This window comes from Ruditapes philippinarum, unplaced genomic scaffold (genome assembly GCF_026571515.1).
Source record: "Ruditapes philippinarum isolate M1 unplaced genomic scaffold, ASM2657151v2 ctg3079_1_1_1_1, whole genome shotgun sequence".
Lineage (NCBI taxonomy): Eukaryota > Metazoa > Mollusca > Bivalvia > Venerida > Veneridae > Ruditapes > Ruditapes philippinarum.
The window spans coordinates 36780-63813 of NW_026859501.1; the positions used below are offsets into that span (position 1 = coordinate 36780).

General features: G+C 31.0%; 1 protein-coding gene across 1 annotated transcript; it reads left to right on the top strand.

Annotated features, from left to right (window-relative positions):
* Positions 1-954: 954 nt before the first annotated feature.
* Positions 955-21330, top strand: LOC132756722 (synaptogenesis protein syg-2-like). The gene is made up of 13 exons (XM_060747855.1): positions 955-1053; positions 1991-2054; positions 5299-5646; positions 6725-7045; positions 8604-8891; positions 11991-12287; positions 13880-14158; positions 15569-15862; positions 16223-16516; positions 17305-17598; positions 19044-19193; positions 19519-19546; positions 19760-21330. The coding sequence occupies exons 1-13, from the start codon at positions 955-957 to the stop codon at positions 19947-19949; spliced, it is 2946 nt and encodes a 981-aa protein (XP_060603838.1). The 3' UTR covers positions 19950-21330.
* Positions 21331-27034: the final 5704 nt, after the last annotated feature.

Below are 27034 nucleotides of genomic sequence, written 5' to 3' on the forward strand. Positions count from 1 at the left end.
GCATTTATTTTAATTTACCTTACTTATCGATACGGTCTGGAATTTCATATGTTATGTAAGTAGTTTCGTAAGCAATATATTTGCTACAAATATTCTGACGTATGACTAATCATAATCTGTAGCATCAGGAAGCAGTACATTTCCAAATGTCTGACAAAACAAACAAAATAACTTTTATGCTCAAGTTCTATTTCATATTGTTCAAATGAACTGAATTTAAGTATGACATTTTCAGGTTTACCATCAAGTTTCAATGAATTTTAGACAAGATCCATGATTACACATGATAGTGTCTTTTGGTGTATTTTCCAACGATTGTCCCGTTTTATGAGCTGTGTCTCTGTCGCCTTGTTATTAAACATTTTTGACGGACACGTTATTTTTTCAGATAAAGACATATACCGGCATTTAGAACTAACTCTATATGAAAAAGATTGCGTGTAATTCTCACATTATTCAGCAAAGACGTATTGCTATAAATGTATTAAAATACGTAAAATATTGTCCTGCTATGCACATTTTTTTAATTTGTTTAATCACTCTATGTTGTGTTCATTATTTTTCAAAATGTCGAACTGGATTTTAAGCCACGCTGTTCCAGCTTTACTAGTTGTGCCCCTTCGCGTGTTATTTCCTTCACGTGCAAGCACCAAAATTGTCGGTGAAATACAATATTCCATGCGACAGCATTTCCAAATGTTCTTCTACCTTTACCTAAGTAAATGTTACATCATTTTACAAAGAATTTAATAAACTTAAAATATTAAATAGGTAACGACAGATGTCAAAATGTACAAAACAGAATAATTCTTGCCACCATTTTTCTTAAGCCACACAAAAAAAAGTTAAATCACTGGCATGCTGTTGGTCTTTAAATATTAAGTGTCTTGTTTAACTGCTATGTGATACATGTTTTCAGCGAGGTTTAATACTGTTAAAAAGAGAGTTGGAAACATGATGCTTGAAAAAAAGAAAAAAAGTAGAATAAAGATCAACGAGGCAAGGGCAACGTTTACAGGACGCAGCCCGACACACCCAAGCTACCACAGCAGGGTACCTAGAAGGCACACTAAAATATCGACACGCAACTTGACATTGGAAAAAAAATGTTCAATTCATGTTTGCCCTTCTGATGAATTAAAAGTTTGTATATGCACCAGAGATGAAAATTGATAGGCACATCTTATTCTGACCATTATCTAGTCGTCTATCATTTAAAATCTTACGGCATGTTTGTATCATTTATCATCATATATGTCAATTTCTGTTAGAACGATTCACTTGGCCAAGCATTACGTTGCTTAAAAGGTCTTTACTGGTACTTTTATATACTTACGTTAAGACGTTTGCTGACATGTCATTCTTAAAGAGTTAAAGTAGGCAGACGGTCCATTTTAGTCAATATATTACCTACAGTTATATTTATGCTGCTTTGATACAGTGTTTTATTATCAACAATACATTATAATAAGATTCTTCAAGATAATTAATTAGCAGTTACGTTTGTAACTCATATGCCAAACATTACAAAAGCAAGGACAACAATAGTGTAATTGACAAACAATAGACTTTATCCAATATAACAAATCAAAGATATTTATTATAAACAAAATGAAATTGAATTTATTTTTAAAGCATTTTCAAGATAGGGTTTTTGTTAAATCATATAAGTGAATAACACCATTGAATAAATTATATCAGACTTATTTCCCTTCGTACCAGCGAAATAAAGCCATTATCAGCAAAATAAAATGATCATTGATTGTTATCAATCATGTTCTTGGAAATAATAAGATGTGGTGTACATTTACTTCCTTGTCATATTTTTAAATTCTTTTATTGTATGTTTGTTTTAGATTTCAATTTAATTATTCCTTTTTAGCATAAATGAACAAAACTTAGATATTCTTGTATTCCAGTGATATTAAAGATCCACTATAGGATTAAATGCTGTTGATGGTAACAAGATATTGTAATATTCTGCCCGTAGAAAACAGTCTGTGTCCCAGGAGAGTATGAAGCAATATCATTGGTACAATTTGTAGGAAGAAAAGGTAAAACAAAGAGATAAAGCTTTCTTAAAATAGTTGGAATACACAATTAGAAATACATTTTTATCATATTTCAGACACATTTTAATTATACATGTTTTGTTATTTGTTAAACAATTTTGTATAAATCATTTAAAGTTTCCAAAGTCATCAGTTAATAACGATATTTCAGTTTTTAAGTATCATGATCCTCTCCTATTGTTTTCAATCTTAGGATAAAGAATGGGTTAAAGAGAGCATTTGTATACCTATTATCATGAGGCTTGGATGTTGCGAAAATTTTCAACCATAGACCAATAATGTCTAAAAGTCGGTATGCAAGAAGTGGTTGGGCGACAGACCTGTAATCAAGCCCCAAGGTACGGAACCAGCTATTTATACTGTATAACAAATACAAGTGTATCAGGAGGCTGTGATAAGTAATTGCTGGGATGCGTATTAATGAGTCGTTTTTGGTCCACCTACAATATTTAAATACAATTTTATCCGTTTCTGTAAACGCAGTAAATTTGTACGAAAAAAAAAATCACATTGAAACACTCGTGAAATACAAATGAAAATACTGTTGATTAACCAATCTTTCCATATATACGTATATCTGCACTTAAACACTGAGAAAGTTGTTTCTCTGTTCAGTAAATAATCTATTTATTTAGATAAACATGTCATGAAATTTAAACCTGCCTTTCATTCGATTCAATGTCTACAACCTACTTTATAAATCAGATCATGCGTTTAACATATTTTACTTCCTGATTTATCCTTTATAAACAGGTTATTGACTTTGGATGGAATATAAATAGTTTAACAAAATGCTCTTTGGAATTTTGATATTGCAAACATGTGAGTTTATTAAACGTTCATTGAACGTTGCCTTTCCTTGTTGATCTTGTTTATCATATTTTATATTTTCTGGAATGTTTCGAATAATACATTCAAATCGTAAGAAGATAATTGATATGTTTTTCATATATGTAACTGTTTGATTGTTAAACAGAGTTTATGAATGAATACTTGCTATTTGTGTTAAACAATACGTTTAATATATTTAATTTACAGTTTGAGGTCGTAAACATATAAAAGCATATTTGTTATCTTGTATAACATATATGTATATATGTACTTGTTATATAAAGAGGTGTAAAGTGAATCTGAAAATGCGTTGATTATACTTAATTAAATGGAAACAATGCAATAGTCTATTTGAATATAGTTTTCCGTCTCCTCAGTTATTTGTTACTATAATATTACTATTCAATTTTTGAATTATTTTAATGATATTGACTCTCACATTCAGTTTGTTTATATATTGTTATAATTATGTTTTTCCTCTGATAATATGAACTACAGCCTTTGGTGTCAAAAATGCTATTGACATTTGTTCGAAATCTGTTGAGAAATATTTGCACAGTGAAGAGTAATTCTGTTATATTACATGTGAGGACATTTTAACGACAAAAGTGGTAATACCACAAAGCAACTTTTGAATAAAATTTGACAATATTCCATACAGACAACTTTTAGTAGTGCATAACACATTCAGACTGCTCATATAACAAAAGTCGAACTAAATTATATTCAATTTTGTTTCATAGCATTTTAAGTTATCATTTTGCTTAATTTCGGAGATTAGAATTGACTGTATTTCAATTAACGATATTGCGATAAACATATATATACAGACATTTGTAATAATGAAAATGAACTCGAATTCAGATTGTCTTAAACACTTTGTATAATCTGCCATATATTACAAGAAGAACCAAAACACGCCAAAAAAGAGGAATTGAGTGTATTTCTGCATCGCAGATCATTACATGTTATACCGTTTTATGTGCATGAAATTTCATATTGCGTTTTTGTCGTTATGGCATATTTTTATAATTATGTGTGTTTACTTCGAGTTAAAAATTACAACGCTTTGATGACTTTATATTTAAAATCTTTTTAATTGCGCATCACATGCGTAGCCATTTGACGTCTGACGCCATCTTATTTAATCTTACCAACAGTCGTATAACTGAGGTTGATAACATTTTGCGTTATGATAAATTTGTTATACAAGTACTGACTTGATTATCCCTCATGTACAGAAACAATCAAACCGAGTCTGCAATTCTCTTGTAATTTTGTTGTGATTAATGCTTCCGAGGGATCAATTTTGTTTCCAGAATTTTATACTTCACAACAGCAGGTGTGAAGTGCTGTGTGGCAGCTGTACTTTACTTCAGTGTTGTTATACTTTTCTGGTCCTTCGGGATCATTGATGCCAGCACTATTAAGTGTTGAGAATTGAGTACCGCTCAAGCCGGTGCTAGTGGGCGTGAGGGATGTTGCACGTATTCATTATCCCTCATGTACAGACTCAATCAAACTGAGTCTGCAATTTTCTTGTAATTTTGTTGTAATTAATGCTTCCGAGGGATCACTTTTGTTGCCAGATTTTGATATACGGGAGATATGTCTGCGTGCGTGCGAGCTTTGGTAGGTGTGTGTGAGTGCGCGCGCGCATGAGTGCGCGTGTACGTGTGTTTGTGTTTTTACTAGCAACTATTTTCCCATATTGGCGAGTACGAGCATTAGTCATTTTAGATTTTGGAGGAAAAAAAGGAGAGTCAATTTTACGAGCTTTAGTCATTTTAGATTTTGGAGGATAAAAAGATGCCCCAATTCCAGAAGCATCTCTTGTTTATTTAGTGTTTAAGAACTCAAACACGTGACCTTGATTTTAAGTCTTATATGAAAGACTTAAACATTATAGCTGGCCACCCACAATGTCGAGATTACAAGTGTCGCGCTTGAACCGATTGAGCTATGCGGGGTTGCTTGAGTTGTGTCATGGACCATTTTATCTTGTACAGGCAATATTCTCCCTTAATCCGGTCAACAACTTCTATAACTAAATTAGAAAATATAAATAACGAATGCGTTTATATAAAAATTAAACATCTCCAATTATTCTCGGCTTCGTTACATGCAATGCAATGATTGACATGTGTGTAAAAATTTAGCAACAGCTAAACCGTGTCTATTTAAGTGAAACAAAAGAATTCAGTGGAAGTATTTAGTTTTGAATATTCTAAATACTTTATTACATACATATTTTAATTTTTATACATTTTACATTTTATTGACTCGTTTTAACTATTCAAATATCATTTCAAAATTGAAATTTTATGATGATGTTATTTGCTAAAATGTTTAATTATGTCAAGGTTTTTTTTAATATTTGATCTTTAAATTACAGATTTGTATGTAGTAAACAGCAGTGTTATATTATCACCATTATCTGCTCTAGCAGTTGACCAAGAATCGTTTACATGGACATGTACATATAATGGTAGTGAGACAGTGTTGGGTTTTCTGTGGAGTCTAAATGGAAATACACTTGCCGTTATCCTGTCACCAGCATGTACACCATTTGGGAATCCCGGACCACCTGATTCCTCACTATATGAATATGCATGTCTATCTGCAAATCAGGCAACATTTACAGTCAAGCAGATTTCTGACATGAATAATGGTAACGATTGGCGATGTGCTGTTGCTGCTCCAGGATATATATACAGTGATAATGTTACTGTATTGGTTCAAGGTTATTATTATATATATATACACCATGTATCAACTCTTACAGTGTCAACAAATTGATGTATGCTATATTTTATTCTTGCATACAGAAGCATTTTGACCAGAATTTGTGTAAACAGAATGATTATTATAATGCTACAGTTATAACAACATTGTATACATACAGTTTATACAAGTAAATGTTAAAGATATGCAGTATCTAATACGTCAGTATAATGTTCAAGTAATACTATGACAGTTTACATTACATGTCCCACTCCTTTCACCCTTATGTCCGCTCTAGGCTTTTTGAGTGTGTCGGGGGCCGCGTCCTGTGAACGATGCCTTTGCCTTGTTGATCTTTATTCTTGTTTTTTTTTTAGGCAGTAATTTTATTTATTACCTTTTATAAATGCTGAATCATTATTTACAAATAGTGTATATACATTTAATTATAACAATTTAAAGTTTTATTTCATTTTATGTTTATATATTCATTGTTAATGTGACAGTAACATTTTTAGATCAAGTAATAAGTACAAAAGTATAAAGTCACAGTTCTTTGATATATGCAATAATTATAAAGTAACATTCGTGGTAATTTGGAAATGATGCAATCGTAGCTGATCATGCTGAATATTTTCTTCTGTTCTGTTAAAAATAACAACGTGATCTTAATAGTCATTGGTAATGTGTTATGTATTCTTTAATAAAGTGTCCATATATCCAATAATATAAAAACTTAAAATTTGTGTTTGAAAATTATACTTTTTAAAAATCAGATCGGCTATTCCGATATTATTGCTTTTTATTTTGTTGAGGTTAAATACAGCTTAAGTTTTTTTGGTAATATATTAGGAACACTTACTTCAAAATCAAGTTTAAGTGTTTGCCATATATAATTATACAGTTCTATTTTATAAAAACATGAAACAGTACTTTACAATCAATCTTTACTCATTTTACAGTGTGTGTAAGTAGTGTTAGTTTAACACCAGCTACTGGAGATCTATAAGATAAAATGTTTAGACAACAATTTTTTGGCAATGACTTGACTGTGTAAAACATGAGTACTTTACAACCAATCCTTATTTATATTACAGTTTCTGTAAACAATGTAAGTTTAACACCACCTACTGGTTCTATAAGAGAAAATGTTGAGACAATATTCACCTGTCAGACATCTTCTTCACGACCTGCAGCAAATATAACATGGTATAGAGAGTCCACAACTGGTCAAAATCAGGTGATAACAAGTAAAGTATCTTCTACAACAGAAAGTGCTGTTAATCTAGAAAAGTCAACAAGTGTGCTAAAGTATACGCCATCAAGAAGCGACAACAGATATAAGATATACTGTCAAGCTTTAAACATTCCAGGAAGAACCCCGATGATGTCAACAAAATTCCAAATGGATGTTCAATGTAAGTTTTACTGTCAAACACACAACAGTGCAAGTTGATGTAAAACAAAACATGCATACTTATTTTTAGAAACATGATATATGATCCAGTTGAAACACAGAAATGAACGTGTCTAAAAGACATTATTACAAATTGAAAATGTTACAGCTTTTTAGTTATTTCAATTGAATTAACACTAGCCGTTGATGTAGATGGTATCAACATGATCGACTTAAAATCGACGTTTCAAACATTAAAAATTATTAACAAAAGAAACGGCCATATTTGATTAATTCATATTAAAAAATGAAAACACAAACCAGTATAGTCTGATTTTAATGACCTGTCAATTTTGAATACCTTATAGCACTCATTTAAATATTTGATTTCACTTCGTTTCTGTCCGTGTTGTTTACGAGAATTAATATGAAGTAAAAAATTAATGTTTTGAGAAGTCACACCAGCTTAATGTATATCCCTTGTCAAATCCGCGATAGCACAGCCGGTAGAGTGATTGTATAATATACTGGGGGACTGTAGTTCGATCCCTACTTTTGCCGTTGTTTTAAGGCCTACTCTTTTTTTTATTTTTGCAGTACATTTTCATGAAAATGGCCGAGTGCTTCCAATATTGTCTACACATATATATGAATCAACTAAGAAATATTGTCTCAATTTGTATTGTGTTTAACACCATTGAAACGACATTTTCTAATTTTAATCCGAATTCATAATAAATTTTTATTATGAAAGCATGTTTTTTAAAAGGAGTTTAATTGCTAAACATATTAAATCAAAACGAACAACATAACAAGCAATTATAGTTCCGATAATGTTGAAAATAGTTATAAGAAGAAGAAAAAAAACCCCAAAAAACATTGGAGGTACGCGGTCTCGATCTCATTTAGAAATCATTAACCTGTAGTTTACCCTACTTCGCTATACCGCACAGTGTAATTGCTCCATAGGCACAAATTATATTTAATCAAATCTCACTGAGTAAATCTCACGGAAATTACCGAAAATCTTTCGAAGATTAATATATTGTGTGCATTGACCGTGTAATTAGTATGGAATTGACAGGTTAATAAAACCAAACAATAATCCTTTAGTGTTTCACTGAATATGATTTGGATTCTTTATTTTAAAAGTATTATATACGAACAAAAGTTTAAAGAGGAATTTACTCCATAGTAAGAATAATTTTCTTAATTAAGTTTGCATAAAACCATTACAACTAAAACTTCATTCTTTCATTCGTACACATTATTTTATTTTGATAACACACTAAAATAATCAAATTAATAAAACATTTTTACAATACGTGCATACCTATATGACTGAAAATATATAAGCACTGGTTTGGCTGACGGACGTCTTGAATAATTATCCATGTATTTAAATATATGCTCTACATGCATTTTTTTCAAAGCTAGTTTCTTATAAAATTATGCCAGAATTTTTTCCAAGAATTGAGGTGATAATGTGCGATTTGTTATTATAAAAGGTACAAGTCAACGATTAAAATTTCACATTTGATCATAATTCTTACATTTGTACTGATACCGTTTATTTACAGATAGCCCAGAAAGTGCACCTTATATACAATACTTCTCTAATGGAAGAACTTACAAAGTCATTGAAAATAGCCGAGGTGAACTGTCGTGTATTATTAAGGGAGGAAATCCATTAGCAACATTGGCATGGAATTGTTTTAACAATGGATTGTCTACAGACACAAGTGGAACAACAGTTACTAAGACAGTCACCTGGTTTGCTACACGTGGTCCTGATAGATCCTGTACTTGTCAATCTTCACATCCAATAACTGGGACACAGTCTGTCTCTGTCATTGTGCAGGTTTTGTGTAAGTTGTCGTTTTATCTATTTATATAAATTTTCTTTTCCTAGTTCAAGCTTTAAACTTACATGACGTAAATTATACATGCTATTTCGGCGATTGGAATGCTAATCTCGAATGCTAACTTTGATAAGTTGTTGCCACTCTATAACTTTTAAACAGCTGGATTTTTTAAAATAACTTGGCACACGTGATAAACATTATGAGGCGATGTACAAAACGCAATAAATGGATTGCTAACCTCAAGATCAAGGTCACGCGTTAAAGTTAAGTGTTAAAAGGCTACATTTCCTTTCTGCATCATAACATTTAAACCGCTGATTTATTTTCTTAAAAAAACTACAACATTTTAGCATATTAAGTGATCACCATAATAGACGATGGGCAGAGCGCCAACATTAAGTAGCTACCCCTATGGCCAAGGTCAAACTTAAAGGTCAGGTGTTAAATAATCTACGTTTTGTGTCTGCTCTATAAGTTTTAAACCGGTGAAAACGTTTTAAAATAATTTGGCAAAGTAATCACCATTATGGGACAATTTGCAGAGCGTAGAATTATGTTGCTACCCTCGTGGTGTGGTTAAAGTCACACTTAAAAGTATAGTGTTAAGAAGTCTACCTTTCGTGTCCCCTACATATCATTTAAACCGTTGCAATGTTTTTAAAATATCTTGGCAGAAATAATCACCATTATAAGACGATACAAAGAGCACAACAATCAAGTCGCTTCCCTTAAGGCAAGGGTCACACTCAAAGGTCAATGTTGAAACATCAATTTTTTATATCCGCTCTATAACTTATTGGCAATTCAAGGGTTTTCATGTAACTTGGCACAAATGATCCCAACCATAAAAAAAACTGCAGAGCAAAACATCCATGTTGCTACCCTCAAGTTTATCCTGGTTGCTACCACCATGGTCAAGGTTATATGTTCTCCATAACTTTAGACTTTGGTTATATGTTCTCCATAACTATAGACTTTATGGAAGATTTTAAATATCGGGGCACAAATAATCACCACCATAAGTTTATTTACGTATGATATGCATGGCACAACATCAAGGTCGTAGTTGGTTAAAGGTCAAGAAGTACATATTTATGTCCGCTGCGATAGGAGATTTAGCTGTCTCCTTGTTTTAATTGCCCTACAGTCAGACATTTGAAGGTCATACATGCATCTATCAGACGAAGAGATATTAGACAACGAATTAATGAAATCCGCAGATAACTAAATAACGTTTTCATTTTTAAGTGTAACATTACAAACAAAACAACATTAGAATGTTCAACCTATGCAATTTTATTAAGATAAGGCTTTTATCAGTCAACCCGAGAATTTGTATGATATCACAAATTACACACTTAATGCATCTCAAGTTTCACACAATCATGTTCGTATTATGTCAGGAGTCCATGGTCGATTTATTGTAATAACTTGCTATCATTTCGAAATACTCAGCTCACAAACTACACATGTAAAAAATGTTTTTTTACACAAAAATGTGTAGAAATGTTACACAACTTGTACCCGGCACATTTTAACATTTGTTTGATCAAAGACTGTCGAATTAGAAATAAATAAAAATCAAATTAATCTACTACATGCAATGTGTGCACGCTTCCTTAGATGTTTATTACTTGATCTTGAAAAATATAGTTAAACACTTATATCGTTAAGGGTTCATAAAGATTTAACCTTTATTTAGTCCGTGAAAATAGAAGGTACCGTATTTGTTATTTAAGCTAGTATCTTATGCACAAAAATTACTATATATTTATTTAGATAAAAAATGAAAACATAGTTTTGAGTGCATTGCTGTATAACATATATTCTTATATTTTAAACTCTTTATCTTTAAAAAAAAATCCTATTGTAATATCCGTCCCGAGGGGACCCGTCCATTTGGCGGTAACGAGGATTGACGAGTTTCCTCCCCCATGGGCGGATTCCCGAGGGACGGATATAACGATCACAACCGCAAACATAATTATATAGCTATTTTTTATTGCATATTCTACTATATATCCTTATACCTTAAACTCTGTATCTTAATAAAACAATTTTCCATTGAAATATATATCATTACGCCCGTACATATTTTCTTACAACAGCGTATGAAATTACAATTTCATTTATAACGGTAAAATTACGTCATCCTATGCGTGCCATTGTACAGCACGCCACTAATCTGGCACACCCATGCCAGATGAAATTTTCGGCGTGGAAACACCAGTGTGATATGCAAGAATAACGCACGTATTGAGCCATCTTATATTAAAAGAAACAACTTACAGATAATTATCATTAACAGGGTAACAATGGTGGTGTCTGATTTGTTGATCTCGTGTTTATTTTATCTAGCAGATAGTAAACATGTCCCGTAATTAAATTATAAACTCTCCGCTTAGTGTCTTATCGTTATTTTGTCATCCGACAAATAAGTGACAAGGCAGGTTTCAATACGATCAAAATTGGCTTTTACAACGCATATTTTTGCTTAAGGAATTATATCATCCATCTTTGAAAATAATTTGTCATTAGTTGACCGGTATCTATTTTCAGAAAAACAAAATGTTAAAAAAAAATTCTATATAAATAAACAAAAGGATCAGCAAGCGTTCAATTGTCTATACAGTACTTAATGCACAGCTTTGAATTTCAAATATCGGTTGCATTCACATGACCTATTTTACGCATTTTTATATGCTTATATGTCTCAAGTTAAATGGTTATTTAACATTTAATTGTACATCATTTAAATTTGCCATTTTATAGTTTGTTTGTTCTTGATACGGAAATAAACGTCACACATATTCGAATGTGGATACTTAATGCTTTTTAAAACGAGCTGGTTGGTAAGGACCGTGCAATTCTACAGTAAACACGAACTATTAAAATTGTTTTGATTACAAATGTGCACGCAATATTTGTTAATGTACAAATCATTGTATTTCAATTCGTAATATTAAAGCTTTAATCTACATAACTGTTAAAATAGAGAAAGTTTTGTTGAAGCGATACCTACTATAGGCTTAAGTTGGAGGTTAGACTATGTCTTATCTTTAAGTTTCAAATATCTGTAGTAAATATAGTGTCTGTTTTTAGATACGCCAGACAGTCCAAGAATCAAAGTCAAAGGTACTGCAGTTTCTGGGCCTATTAACTTTATTGATGGAAAGTCAAGCTCTGTTTTATGTAAAAGTAATGGTAAACCTAACCCAGACAGCTACAGTTGGAATAAGGCAGGTAGTTCTAGTAGAGCTGGAGATACACTCACATTTAATCCTGTCCAGAAACAAGATGACGGTCAGTACATATGTTCAGCACAAAACACAATGGTACCATCAAGCGGAGATACTCAAACAGGAAGTAATAGTTCTACTGTAAAAATAAATGTACTATGTAAGTACTGTATATTTCTTTTTTAATTGATAACAAAGGATGCAAACATTACTTTAGATTGTTGATTTGATCATTTAAGTAACCTTTTAAAGTGTAATAGCAATCATGACGATTGCAGTGTGAACGCTGAAGACATTTATGAAGATTTTTATGAAATTAAGAATATTTGTTTTTTACTCCTGAGAATGTCTTATAAAATTGTTATTAGTATTAAGTCATTTAAGAGAGACAAATATACTGGTGGACATCTAAAATGACAGGATATGTATTATAGTTTTGTGTGTATAATTGATGCATTTTTTAATTAGAAAATAAAAATATTTTTTTTAAAAAGTAAACATTTAAAATGATTGAGAGGGTTGAGCCTAATGAAGCATCGTTTTGCCTTTGTAGCATTTTTAAAAAGAGAAAGTATATTAAAGTAATAAGTATTAACATAAGCGAAACATACGCGAAACCATTAAAAATTTCAAGGGTATTAATTAGCTGCATATTTCAACGCTCTTTTCTACTTATTTGCCTTCTTCATTTATAAACACGTACTTTAGTCTTATCGATATAATTAACAATAAATTAAAAATACAAAACAGATGCAATACATTATTGTTTTAGTATTAGAAAGTAATGAAATGTCATCTTCAAACATTAATGAAACTGTTTCTACGAGACTTGGAAATAACTGTATACCCCTTCTACCATTTTTATGTACCAGGATATGGTAATTAAGCCGTCCGCCCGTCTGTCTGTCCATAATCTGCACCAGGATAATCTTAAATGGCATGTTGGACTTTTCATAAGTGCTACTGGTACCAACGGCTTCATATTTTTACACATTTACTAATAAATACACAGCTCGTGATCTGGGCAAGTAACAAAGCTAGGGTTTCAATTTTTTAAGCAATTACCCTTCAGCCTTTTGGATATTATTAACCTAACCCGGTAAGTTGAGTATATCTTTAGTTCTATTTATACTAATGGCTTCATAATTTCTACTTTTACTTTTAAGGCTGTTGTTTATTTCAAAATTCTTTATAAATATATGTGACAGATAGAGTCAAAGACATGAGGAATGTTTCCATTATTCTGCATCCATATTGATTGAAATGAGTTTTCTAAAATAATTTTTTAAACTTGAATTATAAAATGTTGGTTGACATCGGATGTTTTTATCAAAAATGGTGTTATTTGGATTATAAACATCCGCTGATGTGTTTGTTAGGCGGATGTCATAAAACCTCGAATACGACATGTTAGTTTCAATCTATGAAAAGCGGCATATAGTCCCAAGATAAAAGAGTACGTGTAGCCTACAATAGAAGAAACTAACTTACAAAAATATTGGAATTTTGGCAGAGTATCTGAAGTTATGAAGCTACAAATGTTGCAGAATAATGTTCGTTTTAATGTCGCCTTTTTCAACTTTCCAATGTTCCAAAGTGTGGACAAGGCTTGTTTTAATTAAAATAAGTCATTTTTGTTTAGAATTCTATCTAAATTTATAAATTGGGTTCAAGTGATAGCTTTTTATAGCTGGATCTATTTTTTTGTTTGCATTACACACACTTTTGCAATTATTCATTTTATCTTAACAGATGCTCCAGAGATAACAACATTGGATAATCAAGACATTGTTGCAGGTTCAAGTGTTAATGTTCAATGTCCTATTATAAAAGGAAATCCTAACCCTACAACGTTTAAGTGGACAAGGAATGGTGATAACAGAACATGGAGTACACAAACATTGTACATACAGAATGTTTCTAAGAATGATGACATGATGTATACTTGTACCGTGCAAAACATAATGAGACCAACTGGAAGTGCACATGAAACAGGCACAGACAGTGGCTCATTTCACCTCAGTGTGCTTTGTAAGAATTTTTTTACTTTTGTATTATTTTCTTTTTATTATCAACCAAAAAAAAGCGTCCGAAATTATGCATACATTTTACAGGTTTACCAGTCAGGTATTGTATTCCTCTTATAAGTTTAATGTGTTCTCCTCTTTTGCAATATTGTGATTGAAAAAATTGCCATCATGGGACTGGAAACAGTTTTTCCAGATTAATGGACCATTTGAACTAGGTTTAGACCACTTATCTTTGTGCAAAATTTCAGATCATTCGCGCAATTCGTTTTTCGGAATAATTATTCAAATTGTAAAAAAATATAAACAAAATAAAAGACGTTTAAACGCTTTTCACTAAAAAATTGGCTAAGAAAAGTATAAAAATACGATTTTCAATTTATTTCAATGTATATTTCTTAACTATCTTTGCATATATTTCTGTTAAAATAAATTTAAAAAAAAATTAACAAATTAAAACCTTGAAATGGTATTAAAGCCGGGACTAGGGGATGTGACGGTAGTTTGCACTTGACAGTACCGTTCATGAACAGGCTCAATCAAACCGAGCCTGCATTGTTTTCAATTTTGACGTCTTTCTTTATGGATTCCTTTTTCTCTATTTTAGTTATTTAGTTTTGCTTAACTTACGTAAACATTCTTATTCATTAAAAATTTAGCCTTAACTTGGTGAAAACAGATGTATTGAATTGTTTAAGCTTAATCTTGACCTAAACCTTTAAAAGACCTTGGCATCAGGGTTAAATTATTGAATTTTACCTAAATTTGGTGGTAACGTGCTATGTATTTTAAGATAACATCAGTTATTTGAAAAAATGACACGCATGTTAAAAACCGATCTGTTGAGAAATTCACACATTTCCTTGACCTTATAATGACCACGACCTTTAAAATCAAATTATTAAAGTTCACCTGAGTTGTGTTACCTTTGTTACTTGGATTTGACTCATTTTTTTACAAACAACACTAATTACCTTACGAGCATGTTAACTTATTCAAGTTTGACCTTGAAATTAAAGTGACTATGACAGATATGATACTTTGAAAAAAGCAACTCTGATAACTGAAAACATAGACATATTAAAAAATTCAAATACGAATATTATTTGTAAATGACTTTAACTATATAGATTAAATATGACATTTTAATTTGATTTTGTCCACTGTTCACATAAATATATAATGTTTGAACATACACTTCCCTAGATGTGTATGCTTTTGGAAATAAGAAAAAGTGGCGCGTTGCCCCTGCTCGGCTGTTGCTTTTGTTGTGTAACTGTTTGTTTTTGTTGGTATCCGATTAACACAAAAATAGTATACAACGTAAAACTGTCATTTACAAGTACTACTTAAGATTTTTGTGGTGAAGTATGTAGTTACAAATTTTACTAGCTTTATTAATTACTTATTTCAGATATGGCATCAGTTACATCATTTATTGTCAAGGGAAATCAAAGTTCTCAACTTTCTGTCACAGTGGATGAGAAAGCAGATGTACAATTCATCTGCACGGTAGACAGTAACCCTGGCTCCAGTATTAAAATTCAACTTCCAGACAAAACATTTTATAGAAAGGAAAGTACCAAAACTTTGATTTACAATCACACTAAGGCGACATGTCTTGATACTGGTGTATATACATGCTCTGCTAGTAATGCGTATAATTTAGGAAAAGTATCTGAAAAAAAACTAACTCTGTTTGTAAGATGTGAGTATTAAAGATATTCAAATTTTCAACTATGATTCATGTTTATTGGTTGTTCATTATTGACATTGAAATATACTTAAGTTTGATAAATGTTTCAGTCAATTTAAAACTGGACTCCCAACAAGATAATTTGTAAACATAAAAAACTCCACTTAAATCACAAAATCGTGTTTAGGCAATGTGAACGCCCTTAACTGCTTTTATGCTGTACGTTCGTAAACAAAAGAGTGGACTTATATCTAGCTTTAAGGTTATTTCTTTTTTATCGAAATATATGGAGGTAATTTATTACACTATTAAAAATTATATTCCTGTTGCATGAATACCAAAGGGAATAAATGTTATAAATGTTCTTCTCAGGTTATCCACGGCCTTTGACCCCAGTAAAAGGAAATGTGAATAGTGCCTTAAGAATTCAGTCTTCATTTAGCTTTAAGGGACTTGCATACCCAATTCCAATATTTACATGGTACAGAAAACAAGGAACAGTATGGAAGGAACTGTCAAACAATACTCATACATCCATATCAATAACAGGAGTAGATACAAATCTTACTATCAACAATGTGTCAACGTCTGATTATGGAGAATATCAGCTGAAGATTGAAAATGAAATTGATATCTTCATACAACATTATACTCTTATTCCAGAAGGTAAATACAATCGTTTTGTTTTTAAATATTTTATCTCTAACCTTTCTTTTTTGTTAATTTAATTTTTATGCATGTGTTAATGATAATCTATTTGTGACTTTACCTTATAAAGATAATTCATGCATTTATGTTATGAACATACATTTTACACACGCACGCGCGAGCGCGCACGGACGCACGTATGCACACACGCACGCAAACACGCAAGCGCGAGCACACACACAATCACTGCTTATAAACATATCAATAAAGTACGTAGAGTTAAGCTGTTATCAATTTGTTTGAGTGAAGTATGCAATATATTTCTCGAAATATGATGAAATGCCATATATATTTTCATTTTCATTCATATAGAAATTTTGCCATGGTAAGTCAAAAAGTCACGAAAAATGAAAACAAATAACCATATTATTCTATATTACATTCACAAAAAAAAAAAATGTTGCCTTCGGCTACACCTATATTCTAAGTTTTTGAAATTGTGTAGCGCACAGTTATACATTGATTTTCATTGGCGCTTCACGCGGTTCAAATTCAGTTCACGTATTTTCACAGTCATCTTTGACATAACCAGCTATCTTAAACAGAAGCAGTTTAATTCTGACGATGATGATGAAATGAATACAGTAGAGACACATCGGAGAACATAGTATACAATAATTTATTTGCTCTGCCAACTTTCATATTTATTTTTCATATCTATTTTGTTTACAAATATGATATATATTTGGCTGATATTACACCGTTTTATGAGTAAAAATAAATAAATGAATATTTTTTGTTAAAAGATATACCAGAGAATCCACAGGGATTTCAGCATTTATACGAAAACTTGACAGAGTCATCTATAACAGTGCATTGGATACCAGGTTTTGATGGTGGTCCACGTCAGACATTTGTTCTAAGATACAAGACAAATTCAGATATGTTTTGGACAGATATCAATATTTCTGATAATGGAGAGAAAAATATGAGCTATACTGTTACATCACTTACCAGTGGAACACTGTATAATTTTGTTTTATATGCAAGAAACAAAATTGGAAATTCAAGCCAAACTGCTGTGTTGGGAATTAGAACAGGTAAATCAGCATTCATAGAACTATCATTCATTTACTTTATCATCATTTTTACAAACGAAATTTGGTTATGCAAAATTGACGTAAGGCATATAAAAAATCTTTTTTGCGAATCCTTATTTTGTTTGAAGAAAATATACATGTGAACGTTTGCGCTGGCTTCTGGGAATAAAATGTATCATTTATAAGAACATCTACAGTTTTGTATCTAATGCCAATTTTTAATTAACACTGAAATCTTTTAACTTGCATCAAAAGGCGAATATACGCGTTTTACATTTACATAGAATGTACAAATCTTGTAGAAGCGCAGAAGGATGTAAATGCAGGCCACGGTCATCTACATAGACACTTCGGGTGCGGCGCTTCAAACGCCTTAATTTGCAAATCAAATGTACCTTTGTCATTTCCGGCATCTAAATCATTAAAACTTTATTCAAGCTGTTTTGAAAAATAAAATATATTAGGTCAACCTCTATAATGATACTGTAACACAAGATATAAATATTCGCCGGAAAAACATCTACTTTAAAATATATTTCATTGAACTTCCAATATTTTCACATCATCCTGTTTGTGTGTTTGTCCTTCGGCACAGTAGATATTATTCTCCACGATGATGGTCAATATTAACCTTACACATCAATGTAAACAATGAAACAGGCGAAATCAACATTAAATATCTGACCGTTATACTTCTTTTACAAAATATTTCAACAAATTCAACTTCACTGCATTAAAAAGTGTCGCGCTTTGAAGTTGAGAACCAGTCTGGCTTAAGTTGGAGCCATTCGTTAGAATACTGGTTTTCAAGCTTACTCGATGACATAAAACTTAATATATGTCTTACGCACAAACAAACAAATATCTATAAAATGGTAAAGTTCCTACTGTCATACATAAAATGGCATTTTTATAATTCGGTATTAACGTTAAAGCCTGACCTTGATAGAATATGCATACTTTAAATGCACATGTATTACAGAATTTAGTAGGTTATCGGGTTATCAAGGATAAATTCTATCATCGAAGATTGAAATATTTATTCGTTTAGCTAAGCGTGAAGTATAAATGAGTTTTTATTTTAAAAGATATATATTTTGAGTCATAAAATAGATAATGTATCTAAAACCTTTACACGACATTTAAGTCTGACCCTTTGTTAAGTTCTATGCGGTACGTTAGAATAGGTCCACTTGGATTCACTCGCCTCTGATTTCATTTTTGATTTACTAAGATATCGAATTATTCATGTTTGATAGATAGAATCATTTCCTTAACCTGTCAATGCCTAAAATAATGTTATGAGAGATACAATGTTTGATCCTAAACATATTAAATAAATTGCATAACTTATATATGAAAGTATGACATAGCCTTTCACTTCAACGGAACAAAAAAAAGCAAAAACAAATCTATGCAAATGAAAATGACTTCCTCTCTTTCAGAAAGATCATCAGATTGTGATACTGATAGTTGCCATAATGAAAAGACAACAACAATAATCGTTGGATGTGTCCTCGGAATAGTCATAATCTTATTGGCATGTTATGCTGGATACATCACTTTACTCTTGAAGCGAACAAAGGGTGAACAACGTAAACCTGTCTCTGATTTTTGTTACAGAATTCATGTTTATAACATTTACTTTTAATATTTACTTTTGATTTATAAGAAACATAAGCTTATCTCAGGTAAATAAGTAAGCGAAAATATATTTATGTTTGTTCTAGACAAATTCTTAAATTGTGTTACAAATGAATTACATTGTTTACATTATAAGATAAAATTGATATTTCTGCATTTTAAATACGTATCTTTAAATTTCTCCAAAGTGAATTGAGTTTAAAATTGTATTGAAGGAGTTTCTTCTTATTTGAGTAAATGTCTCTTTAATAGCTATTAAAACATTGTATATTTCAGATAAAATTGAAATGCACGTGACCTCCTCGTAAGTCTAGATTTATATACTTCTATATATTATTGTTAATACTTATTTGTTGACACCTTTTATGTTCATGTATGGTTAAATTAAATTGACATTAGCCCGGTACATGTAAAGGAACATAAGCATCAATTGTAAAAAAAAAACTTGCATCAATTGCTTAAATTGTATTGTTGAAAAGCATATATTTTACCTTACATACATTATGTTCTTATCTAGGGCAGGGAAAGGCGTCCCAGCGTATGCTAATTTATCATACTCAGCAACGGAAAATAATGAACACGAATGTACAGAAATGTCAAACGCTGTGATTTCGAGTTCAAACATTGATACGAACGAGTATATGTCACTGGATGACAAGTTGAGGGAAAACAAGGAGACATATGATGTTATTAATGCAAAACGTTAGGAATTGTTTAAACAGAATTGGATAACAAGAAATAAACTGATACGACCTGTAATGTCTGAAGATGTTATCGAATAATATACATGTGACTCAGCGTTAAAATCACGTTGTAATTTTTATTATTATTTTTTGGTTGCCTTATATAAAGTTATTTAAAAGGTCCACTTATTTCAGATAATAAACAATCTGATCAGTTGATTTCAAGATTTAATAAAAATATACTCTATACTCTATAACGGTCATATTTACATACCGTATTGTTCATTTTAATTGAATATTGTTCGAATTTGTTTGTAGAAATTGAAACTTTTTTTTAAAAATAATTTTAATAAGTAGAATACATGATAGACGACAAAACAAATCGTCTGGTCGTTTAACGAATAATTGGTATATTGTTTTAATATATTAGTAGGTCATATCACTGAGTTTTTGTGATACAGTTTTTTTCCAGAAATTTGACCTAAAGGGTTTATAATACCTCTTCATAAAAAGGGCGATAATGGTAATGTTAACAATTTTCGTTGCATCGCATTACTAAGTAACTGTGGGTATCTTGACAAATAAGGTGGATCAATACTTTGAAGAGAATAACGCACACTTTGTTTTACAGAAGATGCAATTTTGTGTTACATTATTTTATATAAAAATCTGGAAACAAAGCGATCCCTCGGAAAGATTAATCACAACAAAATTACATGGAAATTGCAAACTCGGTTTGATTGAGTCTGTACAAGAAGGATAATGAAAAAGTGCAACATAAACCAGGTTTTACCACATAAATATGCGATTACCGTGTGCTTTTATCGACTTGAAAAAGGCATTTGACTCTGTCAACCACTGTACATTATGGTATAAATTGTTTAATATGGGATTAGGTAGAAAATACAAAAAAGTTTAAATCAGTGTATTTAAGTGGTAAAGCGTGTTTAACATTCCAATACATATTAGAATTTTTCAACTTATCGGTGTGTCTACAAAAATATATCGTAAACCGTTCTAATAGGGTCGTTTTGGTTGGCTGACTATCGCCGACATCACGAGTCCGCAAAATGACGAATTATCGTATCTTTTCACAGGATCTTAATGTTACATAATATATATTGACCTCCTCATAAATCTATAAAAGAGTCACTCCGGAATTAAGAATATCTTGGGTTTTCCAAGTTAGTCCGGGGATACCAACATGTACAGTGACGGCTAGAAAATAACACATATTGACTTATCTATTGTTCTATTGTAACCGGAAGTGCTTTGTGAAGCTATAACGGCGAAATTTGTTTTGTACCGGAAAACTCAAATTTGCTGAGTACTGGATACAACTATTGTATAATGTGCTATGTGTATGTATGTACTTATAAGATGCCAAAACTTTACCTAATAAATTCCAAAAATAAATTTATTTTTCATTTGCCTTTATCAGAAAATAACGATCAAATGTCTGATAATAAACAAATGTTAAGCTTTCAGACATCGGCAGTAACATTTAGACATAAAAAACATGTTGATACACATGCATACTTAATGCTACAATAAAATAGCAAAACCATATGTCTTAGTAAATTTATAACACAGGAATGAGTTTATCAAGGTTTCGGGTTTTTTTTTTTCTTTGTTTCTTTAGTTTATTCGTTGTTTGTTTGTGCTGTTTTTGTATTTTTTGTTGGTGCTGTTTTGTTTGTTTATTTGTTGTTGTTGTTTTTTTTTACAAAAAGTAAGGAACCAAGAGCATGTATATGTCAATTTGGTCTACCTTAATTGAAACATTAAAATATTGGTGATCATTTCAGATTGATCATACTTTGTGGTAATTGAAAATTCATATCTCTTCCCAAAATATTAAAACAAACGCCATTCTCGCACTAATATAAACGACACACGACAGCTGTAATATGAAAATAACATTTATCATAGTTAATGAGTTCGTATAAAGAAACAAAATGCGGAAAGATAATTTATATGTGATTATAAATATTTTATTATTTTCAGTTACATTTAGAAAGTCTAATGTTTAATTAAGATGGAACGATAATATTCAATAAAAGCTCAGATATTTAAGTACAAATAGGGGTTTAATGAAAGAATAATTCTAAAGTTTGAGGATCTTACACGTACGATAACAAGCAGCGACTTGTAAATGAGAGGACACAATATGTGTATTTTCTTTATGTCTTTTTACATATAAACAAGATATAGCAGTAGGTTTTATTAGGGAGATGCCGATAATACATAAAATACGTTGCATTTCATTATTAGTGTCAACAAACTGAAAAAAAAAATGTTATCATATGATAAAGTATACTTGATTAATAAAACATCATCCATATATGAAATCTTGTAGGGTTCAATGTGTTTTGGGTTAAAAGGAAAATACGTGTTTCTTTTTTTTTTATTAAAGATAATAATACTTCGAAATTTGTTCCTTTGTGGTTGAGTGGTTGCCAGTAAGCAGTGAGGCATCAGCTTTGTACCGATCGTTAACCCTCGCGTGATTGTAAGAGGCGACTAAATGGGTTCGAATGAATGGAGTCTTTGCATCTGTTAGCTCTAGCATATGAGGTGTAATTAATCTTTGGTGTTGATTTATGTTTGTAACACCCGAAATGAGCCAAATATCTTTCATGTTTCAGTGGAAAAAACAAACAAGAAATGAAACTCATTTTCCGCAACCTTCAAATGTTTTACTACGTTCAGTTTCTAACAGTAACTGTTTTCACATAGATACTCAGTGAGTTTAACAAAGTGATTGCTATTTTACTTCTGTGAACCCTCTTGATATCAGCAAATGTTTTTCGGGATATAGCAAATGCGGATTTTTTCCAAGCTAATCCCGATGTGTCTATAAAACTATTCATAATTCCGAAGTAACATATAATCAACAATAAGGTCAAATTGACATGCAATATCCGCAGCCAATCACGCTGTTTTTCATATCTATAACCTGAATTTATCAGCGGCCAATAAGAGAGAAACTTAATAGACATCTTTATAGATGTGTATATCTAAGTAACTTGGAAGCATATTCCACCCATTTCCATTAATACATTATTTATGTAATAATTGTCTTTGACAATTATCTGAATATATAGATCATTTACCGTGTACTGGATTTACTGTAGTTATTTTTTAAACTAAATTTCCCTTTTATTCCGATTACATATGTGTGGAATACCTTCAGCAAAAACACTATACTATTAGCTGATGCGTTTCTCCTCTAGTCAACGCATTCCTTACTTATTTTACAATTTTAATAATTGTCGTGTATGCAATATAACACATTTTTAGTTTTCCCTATCAGCTATTGGTGTGCTAATATATTGGTATAATATCGCAAAGATGTTGAATAATAAACTTAACAAGGTTTTTAAGGCTGGGAACTTAAAGTTTGAAATATCAAATTAGTCGTTCATACAGCAATCTTATACAATTACTAAGATGAGTAGGAATGATGTATCAATTACTTTTCATATCTTGAAAATATACTCTTAATTATTAAATATTAGCGTAAATGTTACACATTGTCCAATATGTGGAAAATGATTGCTCTATTATACTACCAATACAGTAAGCATTCGAATTGATACATGACAATTTTACATTAATTTATGGCGATTTTGCTTCTAGTTATGTATTACTAACCTTTCTGTTTTATACATATACACACGGAAGAAGGAAGTGTTAAATATTTTTTTGGTTTATGTAATTATCTGAAGTGCATTTCGCAGAATTTCACAATATTGCAAGGGATTCAAAACAGTCTATATCCTTGACAGCTTGAAATGGACGTTAATTTAAGATAAGTGTGGCTTGAAGATCTTCTTATTTAAAGTGGATAAGATATAATTTTGTCATTTAACATTATTGTAAATCAATCTATGATATTTGCAAAAGTACTATGTAACTTAAAGGCCCATTATGACTAAGACATTTTTTATGTTAATTTCCCAGTAACCTTTTATTTCTAGTGTTTTTGTTTATAGTTTCCGAAACGTTACTCATTGACCATTTACATGAACCATGCGTATTGTCTCTGCTGCCTTTGTCAATATGTATAGTTTTGTACGGAAGTCAAAATACTACTATATATCCATTTTGATACTTACTGTAAGTGATAAGCATTTGACATCCTCTAAACCTATCTTTTAAATGTTATAAAAGTCGTTTTTTTCTTTTTTTAAAGAAAGAAAAAAAACGATTCGTTTCTGTGGTATAATGTGCTTTTTATTATAATGGAAACATCCTGTACGAAATTTTGGCACGGATTCTGGGCGGAATTGGCACGGAATTGGCACGGAATCAGTGATTTCTGGGCGGACCAGGGACGGAAACGCAATGGGCGGACCAGGGACGGAAACGCAAAATCCGTGCCATTCTGTCTCACAAGAAAAATATTTTGTTCACTTTTCTGGGCGGAAAACTAGAAAAATTCCGGCTGGAATTTTATTTTGAGCAGAATTTATACTTAAACATTTCATCTTGGACAGAATTTTCCACTTTGAAATTTTTTTGGGTAGGAATAGTCTTCACTACGGGCGGAATTCTATACTTAAATATTTTTCTTGAACAGAATTTCACATATAAGATGTCCAAATCATAATTGTACTCTTGTTTTTGCAATTGCAGACATTGAAATTTTACCTACTGTACTTATTTTTTTTGCTGAACCAATAATTACAGGTGTATTTTTAGAATTAATATTTTTTTTAGACATTAAAATAGGCCTTCTTTTTAGATAAAAAATGTGGCATTAATAATATATTGTCAGACTAATTTATATTTTTTGTACTGAAAACAACTGTAATAATCTTAGTGTAGAAATTTGAAAAACATTCACCTCCAAAATACTTAAGTTTATATATATAAAGATTTTTCATACAGCTTGTAATTATAATACATTTACTGTATTATGAATTTTTAAAATATGATTTAGGACAAATCATCTAAAAGCAACATTAAAAAATAATAATGCTTTTTTAAATTTTGAATATACTATAGAATATAGGGCAGTCACATCGGGACAAGATTATAAGTGTGCTTGCCATTTTAAATTCTAAGAATTCATGATTTTGTTATAGAAAAAAATAAACAAAACAAAACAGTGCATGAATAATCTCATATATTATGCCCTTTTAATGTATATAAAATTGATCAACCCAATATGCCCAATAATTGCTTTTATTTACCATAGGTAAATAAATACTACAAATGTTATATTCACTGAATTATATTCACCCAGATTTTTTACACTCTACACAGATCACAGCTCTGATAAAACTCTACTGACCAGCAGTTTCCCATCATCTATGCATGACTGATCATTCCATCAGATCAGGCTGTTCCATGTAATTATTTTGGGGAGAGAAAACATTATTAAATTGCATATGTAGAATTTGTCTAGGACATATGCAATTTTTTTGTACAAAAATTTGTAATTGTTTTTTTAAATTTTATATATATCTATTTGTTGTTTGATTTTTCTTTTACATTCAATGAATGAAAGTTAAGATGAATGAGTAAATTAAACCCTGTTTTACATAATGATGGACCGGTCCATTATACAGTAAAACTGTTGTGAATTTTGAATTCTAAGATATCTGGTCAGCAAAAAAGAGGATGTACTTGATATTTTAATACAATTTTGGGGTAAAGTTTTGTTTAAGATCTCAAAGTGTTAAAGTAATTGGTATGATAACATGGGACAAGGAGATGTATAACATAATCAGGTAATTATTAACTTTTAGTTACATTAATTTTATATGACAGACTATCAATACTAAAGTAGCCAACTAAAATTTGTAACAAGAGTCATTGTTGTTTTAATATTTTCAACTTCATACATTTGTTTTTTTTTTTTCTGATAATTGTTTTAAATCTTTAATACATGTATTATTTGCAAGTTAAAAATTATTCAATGATTTTTTTGTTAATATAATGATTGTGTAGATCTATATTGTATAAATAGCATGTAAGTATATCTTTTTCATTTCCCTGGAAATTAAACAAATTACGGTAATATAAATTTGATTAAATAGGACTAAAATGGTACATCAGTAGTAGTTTGTACAGTTGAAACAGGGTCATCATAATCTTTTATTATTTTACATGTTTGTGTTGTCTTTCCAATGGAACAATCTAAAATTACATTTTACACTCATAATTTGCAGGCTGCTCAGGGACTTAAGTGCTGACTGTATTAATACTGTTGAAACATAAATTTGATATTATTAAAAAATATAAAATATAACTGCATATTATTATGCAATAAAAATTAATTGAGCCGTGTCATGACAAAACCAACATAATGGGGTTTGCGACCAGCATGGATCCAGACCATGGCCTGCGCCTCAGCGCAGTCTGATCAGAAATCCATGCTGTTCGCCATCAGTTTCTCTACTTTTGTAATTTAGGGATTGTAAGCAGCATGGATCTGATGAGACCGCGCGGATGCGCAGGCTGGTCTGGATCCATGCTGGTCGCAAACCCATTATGTTGGTTTTGTCATGACACGGCTCAATTCATTACAAAAAATTTGTTTAATTAATTATGAATTTTATTATTAAAGGTGAGCACAACCACAAGAAGTTCTAGGAAACACAGGCAGTGAACTTAAAACAGACATGGATTAAAGAAATAGTAATTTAAATAATCAGAAACATTTGAAACAAATTTATGATTGAAACACTTCCAGCAAAATAAATTGCAAAAAAAACACAAAGTGTTGGATTCTAAGATTCCAAAAACCTGCAGCTAGAAAAAAACTGTTTGTGTTATAGTGAATGTAGGGTATTCTATTCTGTATTTGGACTAAAGGATATGATATTTTTTTTTTTATTAAATTTTGTGAAAGAAAATTTAATGTGATACATTATTGATAATTTTATCCCAAAATATGTGATCATGTTAAACTCATAAAATTCGCCCCCAGAATTCCGCCAGAATCTTGTTTGACAATTCCGCTCCGAAATTCCGCCCAAGGTTCCGCTCCCCAAGATTCCGCTTCAAAATTTCGCCCAACTCATTTGCATATTTCGTCCCAATTCCGCCCAGAATCCGTTCCATTTTCGCCTGGAATCCGGCCGGAATCCGTGCCA